Here is a 21,251-nt window from a genome sequence, read left to right on the forward strand (position 1 = left end):
ATTCTGAAAACCCTTCTGAAGAAGGGTCTAGACCCGAAACGTCAGCTTTCCTACTCCTCTGATGCTGCTTGGTCTGCTGTGTTCATCCAGCTCTACGCCTTTTTATTTAAAATAAAAATATGCCCTTGTTCCATCACAATTCACCATTGACCAAATTTGGCTTAATGTCAAACTTTAACCAGTTAGAGAAATTCAAACTTCAGTGTGTTCACAATTCATTCAACAAATTCTAAAAATAGTAATTTTGTGTGCAACCTAGGAACCTATAAAATCCAGGGCCCCACAACTTCATTTGGAGTACAGATTCTACAAACAGCTGGGAAATGCAGGTAAGAACTGACTGTGTTTAATTTGTTTCACAATTCATGAGGTGGTTGTTTGTAAATGCTGTCTTTTGTATAATAAGCTGGAAAATCAATATCTTGAATATTTCTGCTTTAAAATAAGTTGATTTTAAGCATTGCGTCTAGGAGTTCTCTGAGAATGAGAACTTATGGCCCCTATTCTTTTGCTACTTTAAATTTCCTTGTCAGCTTCAAGGTTTTTGCTTGCTTGACTCCAATTCTTTAAATCCTGTTCTTTCTCTGTACATTTCCGACTCATACATGTTCATCTTTTATAATTTCTATGACTTCTGTTTCCAGGCAACTCAGTTTTATTGTTATTTCTCTTTAATATGGTTTTAAGCTAATCTTCCCCAACAATATTAATGTGAAAATAAATCTCCTTTTCAAATTATCGTGAACATTACAATAAAATAAATCTTCTTTGGTTAACTTGTTGGATCCTTTGTAACAGCTGCATTCAGATTTTTTCAAAAACTAAAATACATTTTGGATGACATCATTTTGGATTGATATTTTTAATTTTTTTATTTCCTTTGGATCCGTACTGTAGAAAACTGTGGAGCTCCCTATGTAGTAGGATTATGATTTTAATTAGTAATTATTTCCTTTAATTCTTTCTTTTTCTTTGGTTTTGGTGCTTTATTTTAAATATTTTAGAATATCCTGCATTAAAGATGCTATTTCTATGCAAGTTGTTTCATGGTTAGAGTTTTTGTTTGCAAATCATGTTGTTAGGATTGCTTCTCATAATGAAAATCAAGGTTGTGCAGGAAGCCAAAATTGTAAAGATTGTAGATTTTTAAGAAAAGGCAAGGCTGTGGATGCATTTGAAAACCAGAATGCAAATTTTAAACTACAGATGCTACTGGACCCAGGAGGCAATATGGGTCAGCAAACACGGGTGATTGGTGAAATGGGCATGGTGAAAATTACTGTTTTATATAAATCAAGTAGGGCAGCAAGGACATTTGGAATGGTTGAGGCTTGAGGTAACAAAGTTATGTGTGAGGTTTTTAGCAACAGATGTATTAAGGCAGGAATGACCAATGAGCAATACGATTGAGATAGAAGTTGTCAATTTAGCAAATGATCTTTGCGAGTAAATGGGGACAGAGAAGCAGTGGCATTGTGGTAATGTCACTGGGGGTAGTAATTCAGAACTCCAGGCTAATGCTCTGGGGGCAAGACTTCTAGTTAGTGGACAAGGCAGTGACAAGGGATCACGGGGATCAGTGCTTGAATTCCAATATTCAGTATGGTATGTTAATGAGTTATATCAGGAACTGGAGTACTGTGAGCAGTTTTGGTCTGCTTAGCTGAGAAGTGATATTTCATTGGAGGCAGTTCAGGGAAGATTCACTAGGATGATCCCTGGTGTGGAGGAGTTGTTTTAAGAGCAAGGGTTCAACTGATTGACTCTACTATTGGAATTTCGAAGAATTAAAGATCATCTCATTCGAGCACATGGAATTCTTAACCTTGATAGAGTAAATGCTGAGAGGATGTTCCCTCATGAGTGGGTCTAGGACCAGAGGGCAAAGTCTCAGAATAAAACGGTGCCAATTTAAGATGAGATGAGGAGGAATTTCTTCTGAGAGTTGTGTGTTTGGAACTCCATGCCACAGACAGCTGTGGGGATAGAGTCCTTGTGTATATTTAAGCATGTGATGGTAAATCCTTAATTAATAAGGGAAACGAGTGTTTTGGGTACAGGGCAGGAAAGTGGACGTGAGGAATATTGGATCAGACATGAACCTATTGAATTGTACACCAAGCTTGAGGGGCCAAACAGCCTTCTCCTGTTCCCTATTTCTTATGGTTTTAATACCTCCAGATTTTCAGAAAACAAAGCTGGATGGGAGGGTGAACTGTAGGGAGGATGCAGAGATGCCTCAATGTGATTTGAACAAGTTGAGTGGGCAGATGAGTTGTGTGTAAATGTGAAAAATTTGGATAAATGCTCATAGAATCTGATTGGTATAAAATTATGATTGCTTTCTGTTTGAAAAACTGGTACATTTAAATTATTGAAATTTGTAAAGTAAGATGAATCAGATGGATAATAATCTCAATATTGCCTATTGACAAAACTTCATAACAAATCATCCTAAAAGATGAGTCGTGCTGATATTTCCGTTTTCTAAAAAAAAAACGTTTCGTCCTCCATGTTTTGTGTTTCTATTAGATATACTGGTTGCTGTTGGAATGTGGCTGAACAAGTTCATAAATCTTTCATGTGAGCTTACAAATGTGAATATCAAGCAGCTATTAACCATGAAAGATATCATAATCCCTGTTAGAGCCTCCCTTGATCACATGCTAAATGGATTAGAGTATATAGATTTCAGTATGTGGATGTCAAGATCTGTACATCTAGCCAAAAAAAAAGCCCTTGGCGACATGTAAATATCTGTGGAAGTTAAATTTTCTCTTCAAGGTAAAAAATTACAAAGCCAAATTAAGCCATTGAACTATGCTGGTCAGTATGTCCCTTGCTGATTTTATGATTAGAAAGCTGGTTTTATAATTTGCACTTTCAGTTTTTAATCAAAATGCATAGTGAAATCTTTTTTGAAGATTTTCAGATTTCTAAAACGTTTTCTATAATACAATCAAATCCCCAGGTTCCTAACTTTTTTTGAAAAATTCATCTTTTGTTTGTCTACACAAAAATACCTTTTACTTAATATTTCCAATACGCAAGTACATTAGCATATAATTTGTCATAATAAAGGAAATCATACCCCCTTGATTTTGAACGTTCTGCCTGTATTCTGAGTTTTAAAACATGCTAGGGTACAGCAGCAACCTGACTGTGCTATATCATTGTTTTCTTGACTGGAGCGTACCCGAATTGGTCTTGGTTCAAACTGAAAGATGTCATCTTTGCCTTCAGCGTACCGTACGTTCTTTTTGCTTAGCCAAATCAAAGAAACATGAATATCAAAAGGTCTTCCAAAAGTTAAAGCTTACTATCTTGATGTCTCTGCATTAGATACATGAATTGTTCATTATATTCTTGAAATTGCACATATTCTTCGTGGTGTTGCTTTTTGTTTATTACGGTGTACTGAAATTTTCATTTTATGAAGTGGAATTGTTTATTAATACATACTTTGCTTTTTTTAGAGGGAATTCCTCAGGTTTACTACTTTGGCCCTTGTGGAAAGTACAATGCCATGGTATTAGAATTGCTGGGACCTAGCTTGGAGGATTTATTTGATCTTTGTGATCGAACGTTTTCCATTAAAACTGTACTAATGATAGCCATACAGTTGGTAAGTATGGTTAACTAAATAGTGGTAGTTGTCTGTCTGTTTCTATTTTATAGAAGTAGAAGCTAATAAATGTCAATTGACAGTTGCAAATTTTGCTGAAAAATAAAATATGTGAAGTATTACAACTGTAAATTAAACTGCCATCAGTGACATCATCCATACTTATTTTTGATTTACCCACTGGCTTAAATGACACTGGTAGAGCCACCATTCATTGCCTATCCTTAATTACCCTTGAAAGGAGGTATTGAGCTGTCTTCTTGAACTGCTGTGGTCGATGGGGAGATATCTTGGTTTCACAGTCATGTCTTTCCAGTTGCTTAACATTTATTTCTGTGATATAAAATAGTTTCTACAACTTTGATGAAAATATGTCACTGAGTTTCAGAAACTTGCCACAGTCATTTTGGCGAACAGTATACAAGGACACTTCCCTCATCCTGATGTCCTAAAACTCTGTTGTGGAAGATTCCATAACCCTCAAGGAACAAAACTAATTTCTCTGCTTGTAGAAAATAGAAAGAAAAATCCTGTAGAAAATTCCCTTGTTCACCACTAAATAACTTGCTTTTTTTTCCCAAGAAGATGGATTCTAAGTTTTACATTGGTGTGAACAATCCTTGGATTTTAGAATTTATTTTTGTTTATCTACAAGATGTGGACATCTCTGGTTCAACCAACATTTCTCACACAGCAGGCAGTTAAGAGGTCAACCACAATGCTGTGAATCTGGAGTCGACCAGATGAGAACAGCAGATTTCCTTCCCTAAAGGACATTTAATCATCCAGATGAGTTTTTACAACAATCAGCAATGATCTGTAGCTTTTCATTCCAGATTTTTATTGAATTCAGATATCACCATCTACACGGCCCCAGAACGTTAGCCTGAGTTTCTGGATTACTAGTCCTGTGATATTTTCACAATGCCACTGTGTCTCCCTTACAGGAGTAACTTGATATTACTCCAAATCCATAAATTGTGTAGAACTTCTCTAAAGTCATTCCAAGACTATAATTAAGGCCCTGCTATCCCCACAATCTCCTTGTTGCAGATTTGTTTAAAGTGCAGTGTTTCCTCATTTGACTTTCAGCTTGCGCATCTTTATTCAAATGAATGATGAGAAGAAATTTTCCTTCATTTGGTGCAAGGACCCATTGTGAAGTAGCTTTGGACAGCTTTTAGAATGATTGAACATGAACTCAAATACAGCCAGCAATTGTCAATCTTATCAACATCACAAGTTAATCAAGGTGAAGAGTGGAAAATTGTCACACTGGTGCAGTATAATGTGCTTTTAGACTTGGGCTTAGACTTTTAGACTCCCGTTGGAGCAGAGCAGAGCGGAGTGGAGTGAGTTATGTCTTTCATCTCCATCTAAAATGAAACATGTAGGTATGAGGGAGAACGTGTGAGAGTTATACAAAAATTGATAGAGAATTGGAGTGTGGAGAAAAGAAATTGTATGGAGTGACAAATTTTGGTTTTAATCTTAATTACTACTTTAAAGCAGTTCTAGTTTACTGCAATGATGAACTAAGTTTTTTGAATTTGCTCTGCAATTTTGACTTAACACTGCAGTGTTGAAGTGACTGCCTAATCCAAGTTGTCACCTTGTCTTTTCAGATTACACGAATGGAATTTGTACACAGCAAAAGTTTGATATACAGAGATGTTAAACCAGAGAATTTCTTAGTAGGCCGACCAGGGAGCAAACGACAACATACCATTCATATCATAGACTTTGGCCTTGCCAAAGAATACATAGATCCAGAGACCAAAAAGCACATCCCATACCGAGAGCACAAGAGCTTAACTGGGACAGCACGCTATATGAGCATAAATACACACCTAGGCAAAGGTAATTTCTTACTTGTATAATTTGAAAAGGAAATAATGATTTTTGACACAGTTCCTCTATCAATCTACTGAGAAGTGAAAGCTTTCATTAGATTGAAATTGAATGGAGCAGTTCGACAAGAGTTTAACAGCCTCCTCTGCTCCTGTTCTTGCGTTCGAATGTTATACAGGGTGGTGTCAGAAATCAAATTACTGGCATCTTTACTCCAGTAATTATGTGAAGCTTCCTGAAAAATGCAACATCATTGAAACAAATGGCTGGATTTTACTAGTTAAAGAATTTGCCAACTTTGTTAACTTTGCCAAGGTGAATTTGCTTACTTGACTCTTTTTTTCTTTATAGAACAAAGTCGAAGGGATGACCTTGAAGCATTAGGACACATGTTTATGTATTTCCTGCGTGGTAGTTTACCTTGGCAAGGTCTGAAGGTGAGTGAAATTCTAGTCTGACGGATTTAATCCAACCATGTAAGTAAGTAATCAATGTATACCCCATTAATAAGGACTGTGAAAATGTTGCATTTAAGTCATTTATGCAATCAATTTCTCTTTCATATCTTTTTCAAGCATTTGTCATTTTAATCATTCAACAGCATTGCATCGCTAAAGAAATTGAACAGCTTAAACTCAACAAACTAACAACTTTGCCTTCATTTCCATGGAAAAGAAATTAAATATTACTATATTAATTCTAAATATTATTGTGGTTTTTTGTTAAATTCTGTCATTTAGAAATGGGTTATTTGTGCCAAGACATGAGGGGAGCTCTTGCCGTGCCTGCGCAGAAGCATTATTAGTCGGCGGTCTTTGTGCGTGTGCAAGACCATTTCCCTTGGATTGGTGGCAGGACTTCCCGTGTTTATAAGTTGTTTTTTTTTTTTCCCTTTTGGCTCCCAGTGCACTATACTAGTACAGTTAAAATGATGAGCAGGTAAACTTGGTTGACGTGGACAAGTTGGACCGAAGGGTCTGTTTTACATCCCTATGGCTCTGACTCTTAAGTACTGTTCTTGAATTGCTCACTAAGTAGAACACTGGATTGGATTACTTTGTATTTTCTTTCTTTTTTCATTTTAGTATTAACCAGCAATATAGATTGAAATGTAGAATTCTAGATTGTGACCGTATTCAGAGAATTCTAAGTGTAAGACTCTATTTACCATCAGCTACTCTTAATATCACAGCTTTATTTTGAGAACTGTTCCTCCCAGATGTTTCTTTAAAATGTGATCAGTTTGAACTTTGAGACCCAGAATTAAAATAGCAGTTCTTACTGTAAAACAAAGACTCATGTAGATTTTGTCAACTTTTTAAACCATCTCTGCACATATTTGTTTTGTTTCAAGAAGACTTTTTATGTTGAAAGATTGAAAATGAGGAAATGAGTTCCAAATTCTTTTAATCCGATTTGCATTTAGAGCTGTGATTACATGATTCAGCGCATGCAGGTTGCTCATCCTACTTTTTTTTTCAGTAGGACTCCCAACAGGCCACTGAACAAAAATGAAAATCAAAATAATTAGTTTCAAATTTGGTGGCCATTTTCAAATAAACACTAGTTGAGTTCATTTTTAGCTGCAAAAGACAGTATGGACTGATATCATACTCTCCTTCTTTTAATATGTTTTGCTCAAGAAGGTTTCATGCCTCTGACCCACACAGGTATTACAGAACATTTACTAATTAAATTCAATATCTATATGCTCTATACTCCTCTTGCCTGGATATGTGCAGCTGAACCAAAATTTAGGATAAAGCAGCCTATTTGCTTGGTATCTGACCTCCATATAATATCCACCCCCTTCACCACAGGTATATAATGGCTACAGGAAGCAGTGTATTAATTCACCAAACAGTGGTCCAGCTCTGCAATCACTTACAGGAAAAGCGAAGACTAACAATGTCATGGGAGCACCATTCGTAACTTGGACATTCTTGGGTCCTCATTGTTACTGGGGGAAATACCTAGAATTCCCTTCCATCACCAAAGTTAGACTACTATGTGCCTTGCAGAAGTACAAAAGGAGGATGTATAATTACCCTTTTGGGATTAAAGGGAAAGCCAGTCAGTTCCGTGGCATCGGCAAGAGTTATTTTTCAGAAATCTACTTTTTGCCTGCTAGAAAGGTGAGGTAATTGGTTTTGAATGTCCCTAATCGTAAATTTAAAATATGCCCTGCCATCTCCACCCTTCTTAACTCATTTAGTTCAATTTTTAAGGTGTTGTAGATACACTTCCCGTTCTGTAGTTCATTAAATTCCTTTTCATGTTATCTTGAAATGATTTACATTATTCCTTGATTTCCTGTTTATACTGAATTACTTTAGTATTCTTCAGTTCTTTTAGAAATGTCGGCAACAAAATAAAGTATCATAAACACCATTCTATTGGATACAAGCTTCTAATAACTATTGTAATATAGAGTCATAGAGTAATACAGCATGGAGGTAAGCCCTTTGGCCCAAACTGGTCCATGGTGCCCAGCCAGCTAGTTCCAATTGCCCACATTTGATCCATTTCCCTCCAAACCTTTCCCATCCATGTACCTATCCAAATGTTTTTTAAATATTGCTTTTGTACCTGCCTCAACCACTTTCTTTGGCAGCCCATTCCACATACGCACCACTCTCTGCGTGAAATTGCCCCTCGGGTCCTTCTTAAATCTTTGCCCTCTCACCTTAAACCTATGCGCTCTAGTTTGCTATTCCCCATCCCTGGGAAGACGACTATTTTGCATTCATCCTATCTATGCGCCTCATGACCTTGTACATCTCAATAAGGTCACCCCTCATTCTCTTACATTCCAAGGAATAAAGTCCTATCTTGGCCAACCCCTCCCTATAACTCAAGTCTACTAGTCCTGGCAACATCCTCGTAAATCTTTGCACACTTTCCAGTTTAACTATGTCTTTCCTATAACACGTTGACCAAAACTGTACACAATACTCCAAGTGCAGCCTCACCAATGACCTATGCTACTGTAACATACCGTCCCAACTCTTACTCAATGCCTCGACAGATGAAGGCCAGCATGCAAATGCCTCCTTCACCACACTGTCCACCTGTGATGTCGCTTTCAACAAACTATGTACTTGTACTCCTAGGTCCCTCTGTATCATAAAACCCCTCAGGACCTTACCATTTACTGTATAATTCCCACTTATGTATTCCCACTTAGTTTGCTTTTGACTTTTTCAAAATTCAATGTATATGATGAGTTTACTTGATTCATAAAGTTATCTCACATTAGTGACATTCAGGTAAAATGCGTTTAATTTATTGTGCGTATTCATTCTCAAATACTGTACATGAATAAGACTTGCTGTTGACCTATAACTAACTGTTTGAGTGCCCCGATAACCAATATTCAGATCTGAACCTGTTGTATTAAATGTGCATGGCTAAATAGCTGCTATTCATTGTTTTATATTGAGGAGGTGGAACTCGTTCACAATATTTGTTTGACTGTGGGTGTAAATGCATTTACTTCAAACAGAGTTGTGATCACATTAAACAAACTGAAGAACTTTGTGCAAGCTTCTGTTTGCTGACATTGCTGTAATTAATTTCCAGTCTTGTAGATGAAATGGCTAATAAAAATGTTACACTTCAAAATTACCCATCAATATATCTATCCAACATGTATTGAATCTTCTGTAGATTTCACATTGTCTTCACACTTATTACCATTCAGATGGCACACTTTAGTAAGAGTCAGAAGTTATATTAATATCACAAAAATCTTGTAAAATATTTCCAGAATGTTTTTTTTTTAAGCTTAAGATATATCTAACTTCTAAACCTATGATTGATTTGACTTCTGTCTGTCACAGGCTGACACTTTAAAGGAGAGGTATCAGAAGATAGGTGACACCAAACGAGCTACCCCAATTGAAGTCTTGTGTGACAATTTCCCAGGTTTGATTCCTTCTTTCTTAGACCATACTGTAACCTCAACAAGGAATGAAAGACTTTCATTAACATGTCACCTTATTATCTCTGAAACATTTTGCTGCACCTACAATGAACTATTCTGTTGTGCTGTCACTGTAGCCATATAGGAAATGCACCAGCTATTTTGTATATGGTCAAATTAACAAATGCCCTGATGATTAAGATCTGCTAATTTATGTTTTTTAGTTGAGAGAGGAATATTTCCCAGGACATCTGGAGATATTTTGTGTTCTTCAGGTAGTGTCAATGCATCTTTAACAACCACCTGAACACTGCACTGACCAGATGATTCTTTGGTGTAATAGCTCATTCAAAGGCCAGCACTTCTGACAATGTGTAATCTTTTGTGAGTGTCATAAGAACGTGTTAGGTTATTTAACCCCTTGAGCCTATGCACCTGTTCAGTTGGATCTTTGCTGTGTTTCAACTCCATTTTACCTGTCTTGGATCCATATTGGCAATACTTTCCAAATCCATTACCTCTACAGCCTACCATCTAGAAGGACAAGTAGGTAGATATTTGGGAGTGCTACCAACTGAAAGTTTCCCTCCGTTCCATTCACTGTTCTGCTGGGAACTATATCATTATTCCTACACTGTCACTGGGCCAAAATCCTGGAATTCTTTCTAGCTTCTCTCCTTGTCATCCCTCTGGAAGGCTCCTCCTCCTCTCTCTTCATGGCCCCCACCAGACCTCAGCTCCTGGGAATTTCTCCACATTTCTCCACTTCTGCAGCCATCTTCTGAAATCTTATTGCCTTCTGCAAACTCCTTTTTAGCCAAATTCACTTCTCATCACCCCACCCAACCCCAATCATCCTTTCTCCTCTGCTTCTTTGCCCTGCCTCCTCACTAAAATCCCCCTATTACAGCTTCCTCTTCCCATGCCTCCCTGGAGCCTCCTCTGATTTTCATAGCCTCTTTCCCAACCCTGCAGCAAACATGAACCCTACAAAAACCCCCTAGCATCTCCCACTTCCAACCACTTTCCAACTGCTCACTGTTCCACCATTCGCAGACTTTCCATCTACTCTCTAGGCTTTCAAAGATTAGAGCTGATCTAATTGAAATGTGGAAGATTCTTTAGTATGGCAGTGTGAAATGTTCCTCTGGTTGGTGTATCCAGAACCAAGAAAGACCAATTTCAGGATAAGGGGCAGGTCATTTAAAACTGTGATGAGGATTAATTCCTTCAGACAAGTGAATATTTGGACAATTGTATCCCAGAGGACTATGGAAGCTCAATCATTAAGCAGGTTCATGACAGCATTCACTGTCTTTAAAGACCCATATTCCTTAAAATCATTAGAGTGGGCAAGTGGCATTGAGATGATCTAGAAGGGTGAATTTGCCTATTCCCATCCTATATTCCCAAATGTGAGAGCCAGGCTGTGATTTGGCACTGATCTATCCATTCTGTTTAGACGGGTGACTTTTTTCTGGTCTCCCTGTGATTGAACTTCCTCTAGATTCTTCAGGGATTTTGGGTTGAGATAAACATCTATTCATCTTAGTTTGGACATTTAATTGACTGAGTCTCTACAGCTATTTTGGATGTGGGTGTAGCAGGGAGAATTGCTTTGTGGCATTGCTCCTCAATAACCTAACTCTTTCATTGTGTATTTGCCTCTTAAATCCCTCTCTTGTCCACAGTTCCTAGCTGCGTACAATTTAGGAAGCACTCTAACCTATATTTCTTGGGTCCAAAATGGATTACCCCAGTTTACCAGCATTGTCTTTGATCACTAGTTTTGTATGTGCTTTGCTATTTTAGCCATCCAAAAATTTTGCCACCAAAATGTCATTGGAAAATTGTAGACATATCTATTCCTTGTTCTGTTGTGGAAATTTGAGGCTCTGGTCCAGATCTGAGGGAGCACCACTAATTACATTCTTAATAAGTGCATACTCATTTATTCTGTATGCCTTGTCTTCTATCTTGTAAGCAATTCCCTACCTATATCATGAGATGTTTCTAATACCATGTGCACTCAGTATCTGATGTGAAACATTATTGACTACCCTCCGGAAATCCATATGGATGTTATTTATATGAAATATAGCACATTCATGACACGCTCAGAAAATTCAGCTAGATTACTTGATGTTGCTTCCTTTTATAAATTCATGTTAGCTCACATCCGTTCACATTTGTCCAAGTGGCTGCTTAGTTTAAGCATTCAGTCTCTGGAATGGGGCTTGGACTCTCAAAATGTATACTTTTAAGAGCAAATGTAATTTCATTTGTAGGTGAGTTTGAATGATATGCTTTAAAATGTCACTTAAGACAGATGAAAAATGACTTAAGAATGTGAAAGTAAATAAATGAGTTGCACTTGATTTTAAGATGAATTAGTCATGTAACCTGGATCAGAACATGCACCCTAAACGGACCAGTACTGTAGATATATCAGTTTCGCAATTTAACTAATGAAATAGATGGACAGAGCCTCAATAGAAAACAGCTAAGGTGATATGATTATACTTCACCCTAGATTCTCTTTAGAATTGTTAATGGACATAATGAGGTGTAACATTCAATCTAAATTTTAATTTCTCTTGTAGAAGAAATGGCAACATACCTCCGCTATGTACGAAGACTTGATTTTTTTGAAAAACCAGACTATGAATATCTAAGAAAACTCTTCACTGATTTGTTTGATAGAAATGGATTTGTGTTTGATTATGAATATGACTGGGTTGGAAAACCACTAGTAAGTATATTATAAATTTTGACAAGTGTTTTAAAATTAATCAAGTTCTCTTGGACTCAACCCTGAAATCTGCAAGAAGATAGAGCCACCTAATATGGTATAGTTGATAAAGGAAGTCATTCTGATCACTCTTTCACTTTTAGAATCTCAATTTCAGTCCATGTCTGATTTTAACTTTTGCTGCCATTGTGGGTCAGCTGGTTGGTTGGAAGCATCTGAGACATGCAAAACAACAGGTTCTCAGGTATAACTGCTTATTTTTTAGCTGAATAAAGGTAAATCCACGATAATTTACCTTAAGCTGACAGGAAAGTCACCCATGAATTCTCATTTTTGATCATTATCTCACAAATAATTGTTCCTAGCCTACATCAAAGTTAAGTTCAAGTGATGCCCTTTGTAATTGAATTATCTCACATTTGCATGTAATCTTATAAATAAAGAATTATTACTTTGGTTGCTCTTGGGAACACTTCCGATGTGCATTAAAATGTATGCTAGCAAGAGTTGACAAGATTAGGAGTTTTTTGGACTGAGCATTTCCCATACCACCACTTAAATGACAGCAGTTTTACATGAGCAGGAGTAGGCCATTTGACTTCATGAGCCTTCCCTACCATTCAACAAGATCATGGATGATCTGTCACAGGACTCAACTCATGTTCAGGGTAATTTCTGACCTGGAAAGGTGATAAACTTCATTAACTTAACTTGCATCAAACATTCACTTTGTAACTTACAGCCAGGTTTAACAGGTTCTATGTAGGTTAAAATGACAGTAAAATGGAAGTCAGGTCTACTGCCTATTGGTTCAAGAAGGTAGGGTTTTTACAGCACTATTTGATGGTCACAAATAGCAGAAGTGCTGCATCTCAGCCACTACAGGAAGTTTTAGCCTGCACTTTCTCTTTCCTATGCTGTGGTTACAGACACATTTATCTCACATCATGATGGCCAAACAGATCTAAGAGGTTCATAATGTTACATGTAAAAAAAAACTTTCCTATGTAATCCAGTCAGTAATCGAGCTGTGAAGAATGCAGCTCCCTCTTGAGGTATAATGAATCCATACCTACTGCACCACCTAGCAGTGTATTCTCAAGGTCCACTACTCTTTGGCAAAAGAACTGCCCGATAACCTATCCATTCCTACTGTTAATGACCTAAATTTAAGTTTTCCTGTTCCTCCATCATTACGCTGAAAGAATCAATGCACAGGGAGGCTACCACTTCCTTTTCCTTACATCAGACCAGCTTTATCTGTGTGGTTCTAAAGTATATCAACCAAGACCCCTCAAGTAAATAGACCTTGAGCTGTCTGAGCTGAGGCTCTTGAAACTAAGAATCATTCTAGTAGCTGTCCTGTAGATACTTTGTAAAGTTGTTAAACCACACACAGCTTTAGCTTGCCACTTACCATTCTCTACCTATGATGCTTTACTTTTCAATCATGCTTTAATTTGAAATAGTTCAAAAGATCAATCCTTTCTGTTCTATTTCGTTTTCTTTCTGTCCCACAGTTCACTCTTGTACGAGCCCAAATGCTTGAGTACATGTTTTTCTTAAACCTTTCCTGAAGCCAATTTCTCTGATACTAGGTTAAACTTTGTTGCCCTTTCTGGTAATGTTTCTAGGATTTGACTACTTTCCTTTTGCTTTGGAGATGGAGTTCAAATGCACTATTTAACGTGTGACCTAACCACAGCATTCATCAGTTAACATGATGGGCTTAGACCACTGCATTTGTTATGATCCCAGCTGATGATATTATTGGGCGAGTTAGTTCCCAGAGTCTGATCTGTCTTGATAAATGGAAGTTTTTTTTTTTTGGCTGTAATGTGATGGATCTTCACTAAAAAGTGAAGACAAAATGCTGCAGATTTAGTTTTAACAATAAAACAGAAGTTTGTTATGCAAAATAAGTGAATATAAAATAGAATAAACCAAGCTATTTACATAGAGCCAGCAATTAAAGATTTCAAAACACATAGTAAAAATACAGTTTCATTAATAGCTACAATATCTCATTGTAGAGTACTCAAACACCAAGGACAGTTCATTTTTCCCAACCCATAAAGGATTTGACTTGATAGTGGCTTCAATTCTCATATTTGAGAATCTGATAGTCTCTTCCTTGATTTACCATGTCATTGAACTTTAGACTTTCTTAGCTTCACACAGCTCCTTCAGGATTTTAACCAAACACTTTTCTCATCTGGAACTTTTAAACTGAACTCCTTGCACTGAGGTAAATTATTGTTAACTATCCTAAATTATCTTCTGCCTTTCTCTGGTGCCACTTATTTACTCATTCAGCTTTAGCTAAGAGCTTTGCAGAATTGACCCCAACTGAAAGTAAAAAGCTATTTTCTGACCTATTGGTGTTTTCTGCAAGCACCTCCCCCAAAAAAAATCCAGAATCTTCTATCTGTAAGTTTAATGCACTACAATGCTCACTATTCTTCATGAGCTCTCCCAGTTTAAACAAATTCCCTTAGCCTCCAAAACTGACTTTTCTTTAAAAAGAGAGCTCAATAGCAACAGAAATACTTCAAAATCAATCATTGCACCTCTTCAAAAACACACAGCCCATATGCCACTTTTTCAAATTCAAAAATCCAAACTTCAAATATAAATAAATACAAGTCGGGAATCTGTTTTTCCAAAATCCTTGGGACCAGTGGGCTTTTGGATAAAAAATACCTTTGATTTTTGGATTCACTGTAGTCCATTTGGGTCTGTTTGCATCTGTTCCACACTTTGGGGAAAGAAAACATTGCTTTGGGTTAAATGAAGTTTTTATTTTTCCCCAAAGGGCCCAAACTTAGTGTGTCTACAGGTCTGTTTACAAAAGGACCTTTTTGGTTTTAGGGATTTTTTGGCTTTTTGATGTACAGCTAATAGATATCTGTACTAAATGTATGTAAATTACAGCCCTTCCATCAGTAGTTGGTAGTATATTTCAACACTGTGATTTAGTATTTGCTGGTCCAGTAGAAGGTTATTATTATTATTAATATTCCTAGTTTGGTAATCCCCACATTTTTGTCCTGGATAATTCAATGCCATTTATTAACTGAGTGTGTTTCCTCTTCTATCTAAAACCTGGAATTTCTGTTTCAATCTCATTTGTCAGATTTCTGCACGATGGGTAACTATCACGTTGTGCAGTGCTGAGCAATGCAGATTTGAAAATTAATCTCAATTGACTTCACTGCCCCTTGTGTGATGAAGGTTTATAATATTATTTGGTAACTTGGGTTCTAAAATAGAGAGTAAATGGATTTTTGTTTACAATTCTCTGAAGATGACTTCTTAAAAAGGTCAGAAAGCCATTTTGAACACTTCACAATAGCATTTCCAAGAAAGCATGTGACTTCAGTTGAATGACAAGATAAGCTATCTGGAGACATAAGTGAAGCATTCAGGAAGTTGAGATTTACTCAAATCCTTGGTATTAAGAAAGATTCTAAAGTGAACTGAGTAGAGATACTAAGGGGAAAGCCAGTAAATGAGCCATGATAGATATTTAACTAAATATTTTATGATGCTCAGCAAAAATGTATTCCAGTCAAAAAAGAGAGATTCACGGAGAGTACCCAGTCACAAACTAAGGCAAACAAAGTGGCAGAAACTAGTAATAAACCAGAGGATTGGGAATTTTTAGGAACTAAACAGCAGCTATCTAAAATGATTATAAAAGGAAAGTACCAAGAGATATAAACAGCAACAGTTTATATGCGTATGGGAAGAGAATAGCTAAAATAAGTATGGGAACCTTGGAGGATGCAACTTGGGAATTAATTTTGGGGAACAGAAAAATGACAACTTGTACTGATATTTTGAATGGGTATTCATGATAAAGGACATATTGGTTATCTTTGGGATGTTTACTTATAAACTGCTAATGGGAGGAAAGATCTTATGATAGCCAGTATCACAAGGAGCAATGTATTGGGCACACTAATTAGACTGAAGGCAGACAAGTCACCAGGATTTGACCTACAGCTGAGTGTTTTAAAGGAAGTGGTTCCAGTGAAAATGGAGACATTGATCAGAATATACACACTAGATCCTGGGAGGGTTCCAGTGGATTAGAAAACCACTAATGTGACACCCTGCTCAAGAATGGTGAGAGATGGAAAGCCACGATGTGTAGACCAGTTAGCCTCATGTCATTCATTAGGAAAATGTTAGGGTCTATTATTAAGGAAGAAATAGCAGGATATTTAGAAAAGCTGAACATAATCAAACAGTCAACATGGTTTTGTGAAAGGAAAATCGCATTTGAAAAATTTGCTTCTGAGTGTAATGCATCTGGGAAGATATGTTGTGATGAGGACATAAGGCATCAGCAAGGAGATAGGTTTAAGTGAGTGAGCAAAACTTGGCAGATGGAGTTTAATGTAGGAAAGTGTGATGTTGTGCACCTAGCTATGAAGAATCAAAATTCAAACTATTATTTACATATAAAGAGTCTCCAGAAAAGTGCAGTACTGTGTGTTCTTCATCTAAGCATGCAGGCACAGCAAGTAATTTTTTTTTTAAAAGTGGGAGGGCATATTGTGATGAGACATAAGGATATGTATAGGTATAAATAAAGCTTTTTTTAAAACGTGCAGCCCAGAGAGATCTGGGTAGTGTCATGAATGAAACACAGTAAGTAATCATGCAAGCACAGCAAGTGATTAAGGAGGCAAATGTAAATTTGGCCTTAATTGCTAGTGATTGAAGTTTAAAAATGTGAGAGTCTTGTTACAACTGTAGAGAGATTGAATCTGAATCTGGAGTCATGTGTACCTTTTTGTTCCCCATATTTAAGAAAGGATATACTGGCATTGATGGCACCTCAGATTCCTGAGGTGGAAGGATTGACTTACCAAGACCAGCTAATCAAGTTCAGCCTTTATTCGTTAGAGTTTAGAAGAATGAGGAGTGATCTGATTGAAGTATCAAGATTCTGAGGGGGTTTTACAGGGTAGTTGAAGATGTTTCTATTATTGGCAGAATCTCAAACTACAGAGCGTAGGTACAGAATAGGAGGTACTCATTTAAACGGCGATGGGAAAGAATCCCTCCTTCTTGAGGGTAGTGAATGTTTGAAATTCTTCAACCCAGAGATTTGTGAAGGCTGGATCACAAAGTATTTAAGGGTGAAGTAGATGAATTTTTGAAAAATTAAATAAAATGAAACTAGTCTATCAAGGCCAGGTCTCACTATGGAATATGCCTTTACAATATTGCCATCAAGTGTGATCATAACGCTAGTTATAAGAAACCTGCCCAGTGTTGTCTCTTCTGCTTTCTATCTAGTGACCCCTACTGTAAAGTATGGATTTTTTGACATTCATTGAAAAAAAAATGCTAGGTTTAAAGATATATCTTAGTTAGCACGTCAACACTTGCTATTAAAGCCTACATGACGAACCGTCATCTGAATGGATGCCAGAGAATTCTAGTTGCTAACTTCGGCAAGGGAGGGAATAAAAAGGAGATATTTGTAATGTGTCCTATATTTCATTAATTTCAGCCGACTCCTATTGGTTCAATCCATGCTGACATACCACTCTCACCACCCAACCGAGATAAAGCACCACAACAAACCAAACAGGTAAGAATTTTGTAATGTTTTGATTATAACCATAATTAGTTACTTCCATCAAATGATCTTAATACTGATGAATTATGGAATTTACTAAATGTGGTATAATCTGGTAACGTTTTGCTAATATATGAAGTTTTTATAGCTTTTTACATTAAAATCTGTAATGTGCTTGCTATTTCCAGCAGCAACCAGTTTTACCAGTTTGAAGCCGCATGCAACATGTACAATGCTATAGTGTAAAATACTTCCGAGTCTTGAGGTTCCAAGTTAGATTCCTACACTGACTTCATAACAGTACACCAAGAAATGGTAGTGGAAGAGAATAAAATCACAGCTGTGCTGCAGGATCCATAATTAATCAGACTGTGTTCAATCCCATCATGTTGTCATGCAACAATTGGATGTTTCATTGGTTGTAATAGAAAAGAATGGCCATGAATGTTGCTCAATTGTTATAAAATCTCCAGTATTTGCCTAATGGTTTTCCCAAAAAAATTCTCCTGTCTGACCTAGTTTTTCTGTGACTGTGGTCCTGTGCCTTGTGTTGACTGAATTATAAAAAATTGCTTAAGATAAATACTCAGAAGCAACATCTTGGGATGAGCAATCAATGAAAACTTGCCAGTATTTCTGTTATCTTAAGAACTCTTCTCCCCAAATTTTCTGTTGTATTTGGTTTTCACCAACATCTCTCAATGTGCTCATACAAATTTTATCTCTAATTCAGTCTAGTCTCCTGTTAGAATATTGTTACATTGGTAGGAACCTTTACTGAAGTGTATGATGTACTATATTTCATTAATCTTTGGAACTGGATTTGATCCATGAAACACAAATTGGACAATTCTAATTTTCTGTCATAACAAGCGTGAAGCTGTACATCTATACAATAGACAAGCTCAGATGTTGATTGCAACGTAGTAGGTTAAATTTGGCAATTCCATGAACTATGATAGAAGAAGTGTTAGGTCGTCTTCTCAAAGTAATTGCTGTTTCAGAATCTATACTTAATCGTTGTAGATGCCAACTGGTTTTCAGGCCATGATCAGTCATAGTCTTGAAGAATGACAGCTCAGGCTCAGTGGGCCAAATGGCCTACTCTTATTTCTTATGTTCCTATGCACCCTGAAACCTACAAACATTTCTGTTATCACTTTGATAAACTGCTTGTGTTTCTAATGATAATGTAACTTGTACTCTTGAAATTACAAAAGTTGATTTGTTTACCACTGCTGTACATCTTATCTCATTCTTTCCCCCATCAGTTTGAGGGATACATTCACTACTGTGTGATTTATCAAATTTAATTTTTTGAAGAAGGTTATTTTGTGGGGTGGCTCTCATATTCATGTTATGTTCCTTACTTTGTCACTGCCATACAAAATGCCTATAGTCTCTTGATTTAGGGTGGTTGTATTGTGGTTGTAACCTGCTTTATATTGACGAGGTTTGGTAAAATGAGAACACTGACTTGGAAAGGGAGTGAGGAATAGATCAACTATTTAACAGGCTAACCTCACTAATGGGCAAATTATTATTTGGGCAATTGAGACACAAGGCTTAGATTAATAAAGATTAGTCACTTGGAAAGGAATGGGTTAATAAAGGATAGTCAGCATGGATTTAAAGGAAGGTCATGTCTCAACAACTTGATCAAATTTCTTGAACAGCAAGTAGGTTTCATGAAGATATTGCAGTTGATGCGATTTACGTGGGTTTTAGTAAAGCTTTTGAATAAGCCTCACTGGTGGGCTTTTTTTTTTTAAAACAAAAACAGCCAAATTGGCTCAGTGACAAGAAACAAAGAGTACTTGATGGATGTTTGCAACTGAAGGCTGTTTTCTGGTGGAGTTCTGAAGGGTTTAGACCTGGGACCCTGCTTCTGTTTTATAAATGATTTGGATATAAATGTCATACCCTGTACAAAGAAGTTTTCTCATTGCATCAAGGTTGCATGGTGCGTAGCTGTAAACTGCAGAAAGATACAATAGACAGACAGAAAAATGACCAATTAACCACAAGCGAGGTGTGAGGCATTTTGGGAGTGTCAAACAAGGCAAAGGAATACACAATGGGAGAATACGGAGAGGAGAGGTGTAGAGGAAGTGACGAACATTGGAGTGAAGTCTGCAGACCCCTGAAGGCAGCAGAACTGGTCAAAAGGTAGTTAAGAAAGCTATGGAATCCTTTCATTTATTGGCCAAGGCACAGGTTATAAGAGCAGGGTGATTATGCTGGCGTTGTAACTAAGTCAGTTGTGCCACAATTTTTGAGTACTGTGTGCAATTCTAGTCCACCTCATTACAGAAAGGATGAAATGGCACTGGGGAGGGTGCAGAGGAAATTTTAAGAATGTTTCCAGGATTGGAAAAATGTATCTATGAGGAATGATTGGGTAGGCTACGGTTGTTTTCCTTGGAACATAGGAGGCTAAGAGGAAACTTGATTGAGATATACCAAATTGAGCGTGGCCTAATGGATGGGAAGGGTGTAGTTAGTTGGGACTAGGGGCCATAAATTCAAATGATTGGTAGAAAGATTAGGGAGGAAATGAAATTCTTTGTCATCCAGTGCTAATAAGCATCTGGAATTCATTACCAGACAGCGGCAAGGAGGCAGAAACCCTCAACTCATTCAAAATGTGCCTGGTTGGTACTGTGACTTGCAGAGCTATAAAGCAACTACTGGGAAGTAGGCTGGATGGCTTGTTGTTCAGCCTGCACAGACATGATGAGCTAAGCAGTCTCTTCGCAAGTGCTGCAAGCTTTCTATGTTTTTACGCACTGGCAGTTTGCCACCAATTGCTTTCTTGGTGCATTTATACCTCTTTGTTTCATAAATGATGAAATAATTACTTGTAATATTATGACTGAAGGTAGACAATACACAAACCATAATTGAATCTAATATACATGTTGGATGCTTAGTGGACAGCGATGGAATATCTCACTTATTCCACTTTTAAGGAATTCCTTTAAAACTCAAGATTATATTCCCACATATTATTTGTATGATAAGCTTGAGGAAGACTTGGGCTGCAAAGAGATATAAGGTAAAGTACAATGGCAACAAGGTGACGTTGAGTATAATGCCTCCTCTTGTTCTCCTTCCTTGCTTATGATCTGTCTCTCATCCACTAAGGGACCTGTCTCATGGAAGGAAAAGTTTATCATTGTATATATTTTCTATACAGCTTGTTCAGAGATGTTATTCCCCACCTCTGGAGCAGGTAGGACTTGAACTCGAGCCTCCTGATGCAGAGGTAGGGACACTACTACAAGAGCCCTGAAAACACAACAGCTGTATCACATAAGCCACCTTTATAATATCAGCTTGAATCTGTGGATTACTAGACCAGTGACATTGCCACTACACCACAACTACTTCCTGTATGGCTTTTGTATTTGAGGATTTCTGTTTTGGTTGTAACTAATTTCGAATATTAGCGGAGAAGGAACAAATCAGTGAAATAAAAAAATGTTCCAGGAGAAAC

At 37.1% G+C, this 21,251-nt stretch overlaps 1 protein-coding gene across 4 annotated transcripts in view; it reads left to right on the forward strand.

The window, feature by feature from the left end:
- The window catches only part of LOC109912502 (casein kinase I), a 98,921-nt gene that overhangs the window by 48,508 nt on the left and 29,162 nt on the right, over positions 1-21,251 (forward strand). For 2 of the 4 annotated variants that reach the window (XM_048614291.1, XM_048614293.1), the window contains exons 4-10: positions 260-329; positions 3,477-3,625; positions 5,251-5,485; positions 5,828-5,913; positions 9,319-9,403; positions 12,005-12,153; positions 17,684-17,764. In XM_048614291.1, coding sequence (XP_048470248.1) covers positions 260-329; positions 3,477-3,625; positions 5,251-5,485; positions 5,828-5,913; positions 9,319-9,403; positions 12,005-12,153; positions 17,684-17,764 — 855 coding nt within the window. The remainder of the gene's footprint in view (positions 1-259; positions 330-3,476; positions 3,626-5,250; positions 5,486-5,827; positions 5,914-9,318; positions 9,404-12,004; positions 12,154-17,683; positions 17,765-21,251) is intronic. The other 2 variants (XM_048614292.1, XM_048614294.1) reach the window with 1 other exon arrangement.

Source organism: Rhincodon typus, chromosome 29 (assembly GCF_021869965.1).
Source record: "Rhincodon typus isolate 14 chromosome 29, sRhiTyp1.1, whole genome shotgun sequence".
Lineage (NCBI taxonomy): Eukaryota > Metazoa > Chordata > Chondrichthyes > Orectolobiformes > Rhincodontidae > Rhincodon > Rhincodon typus.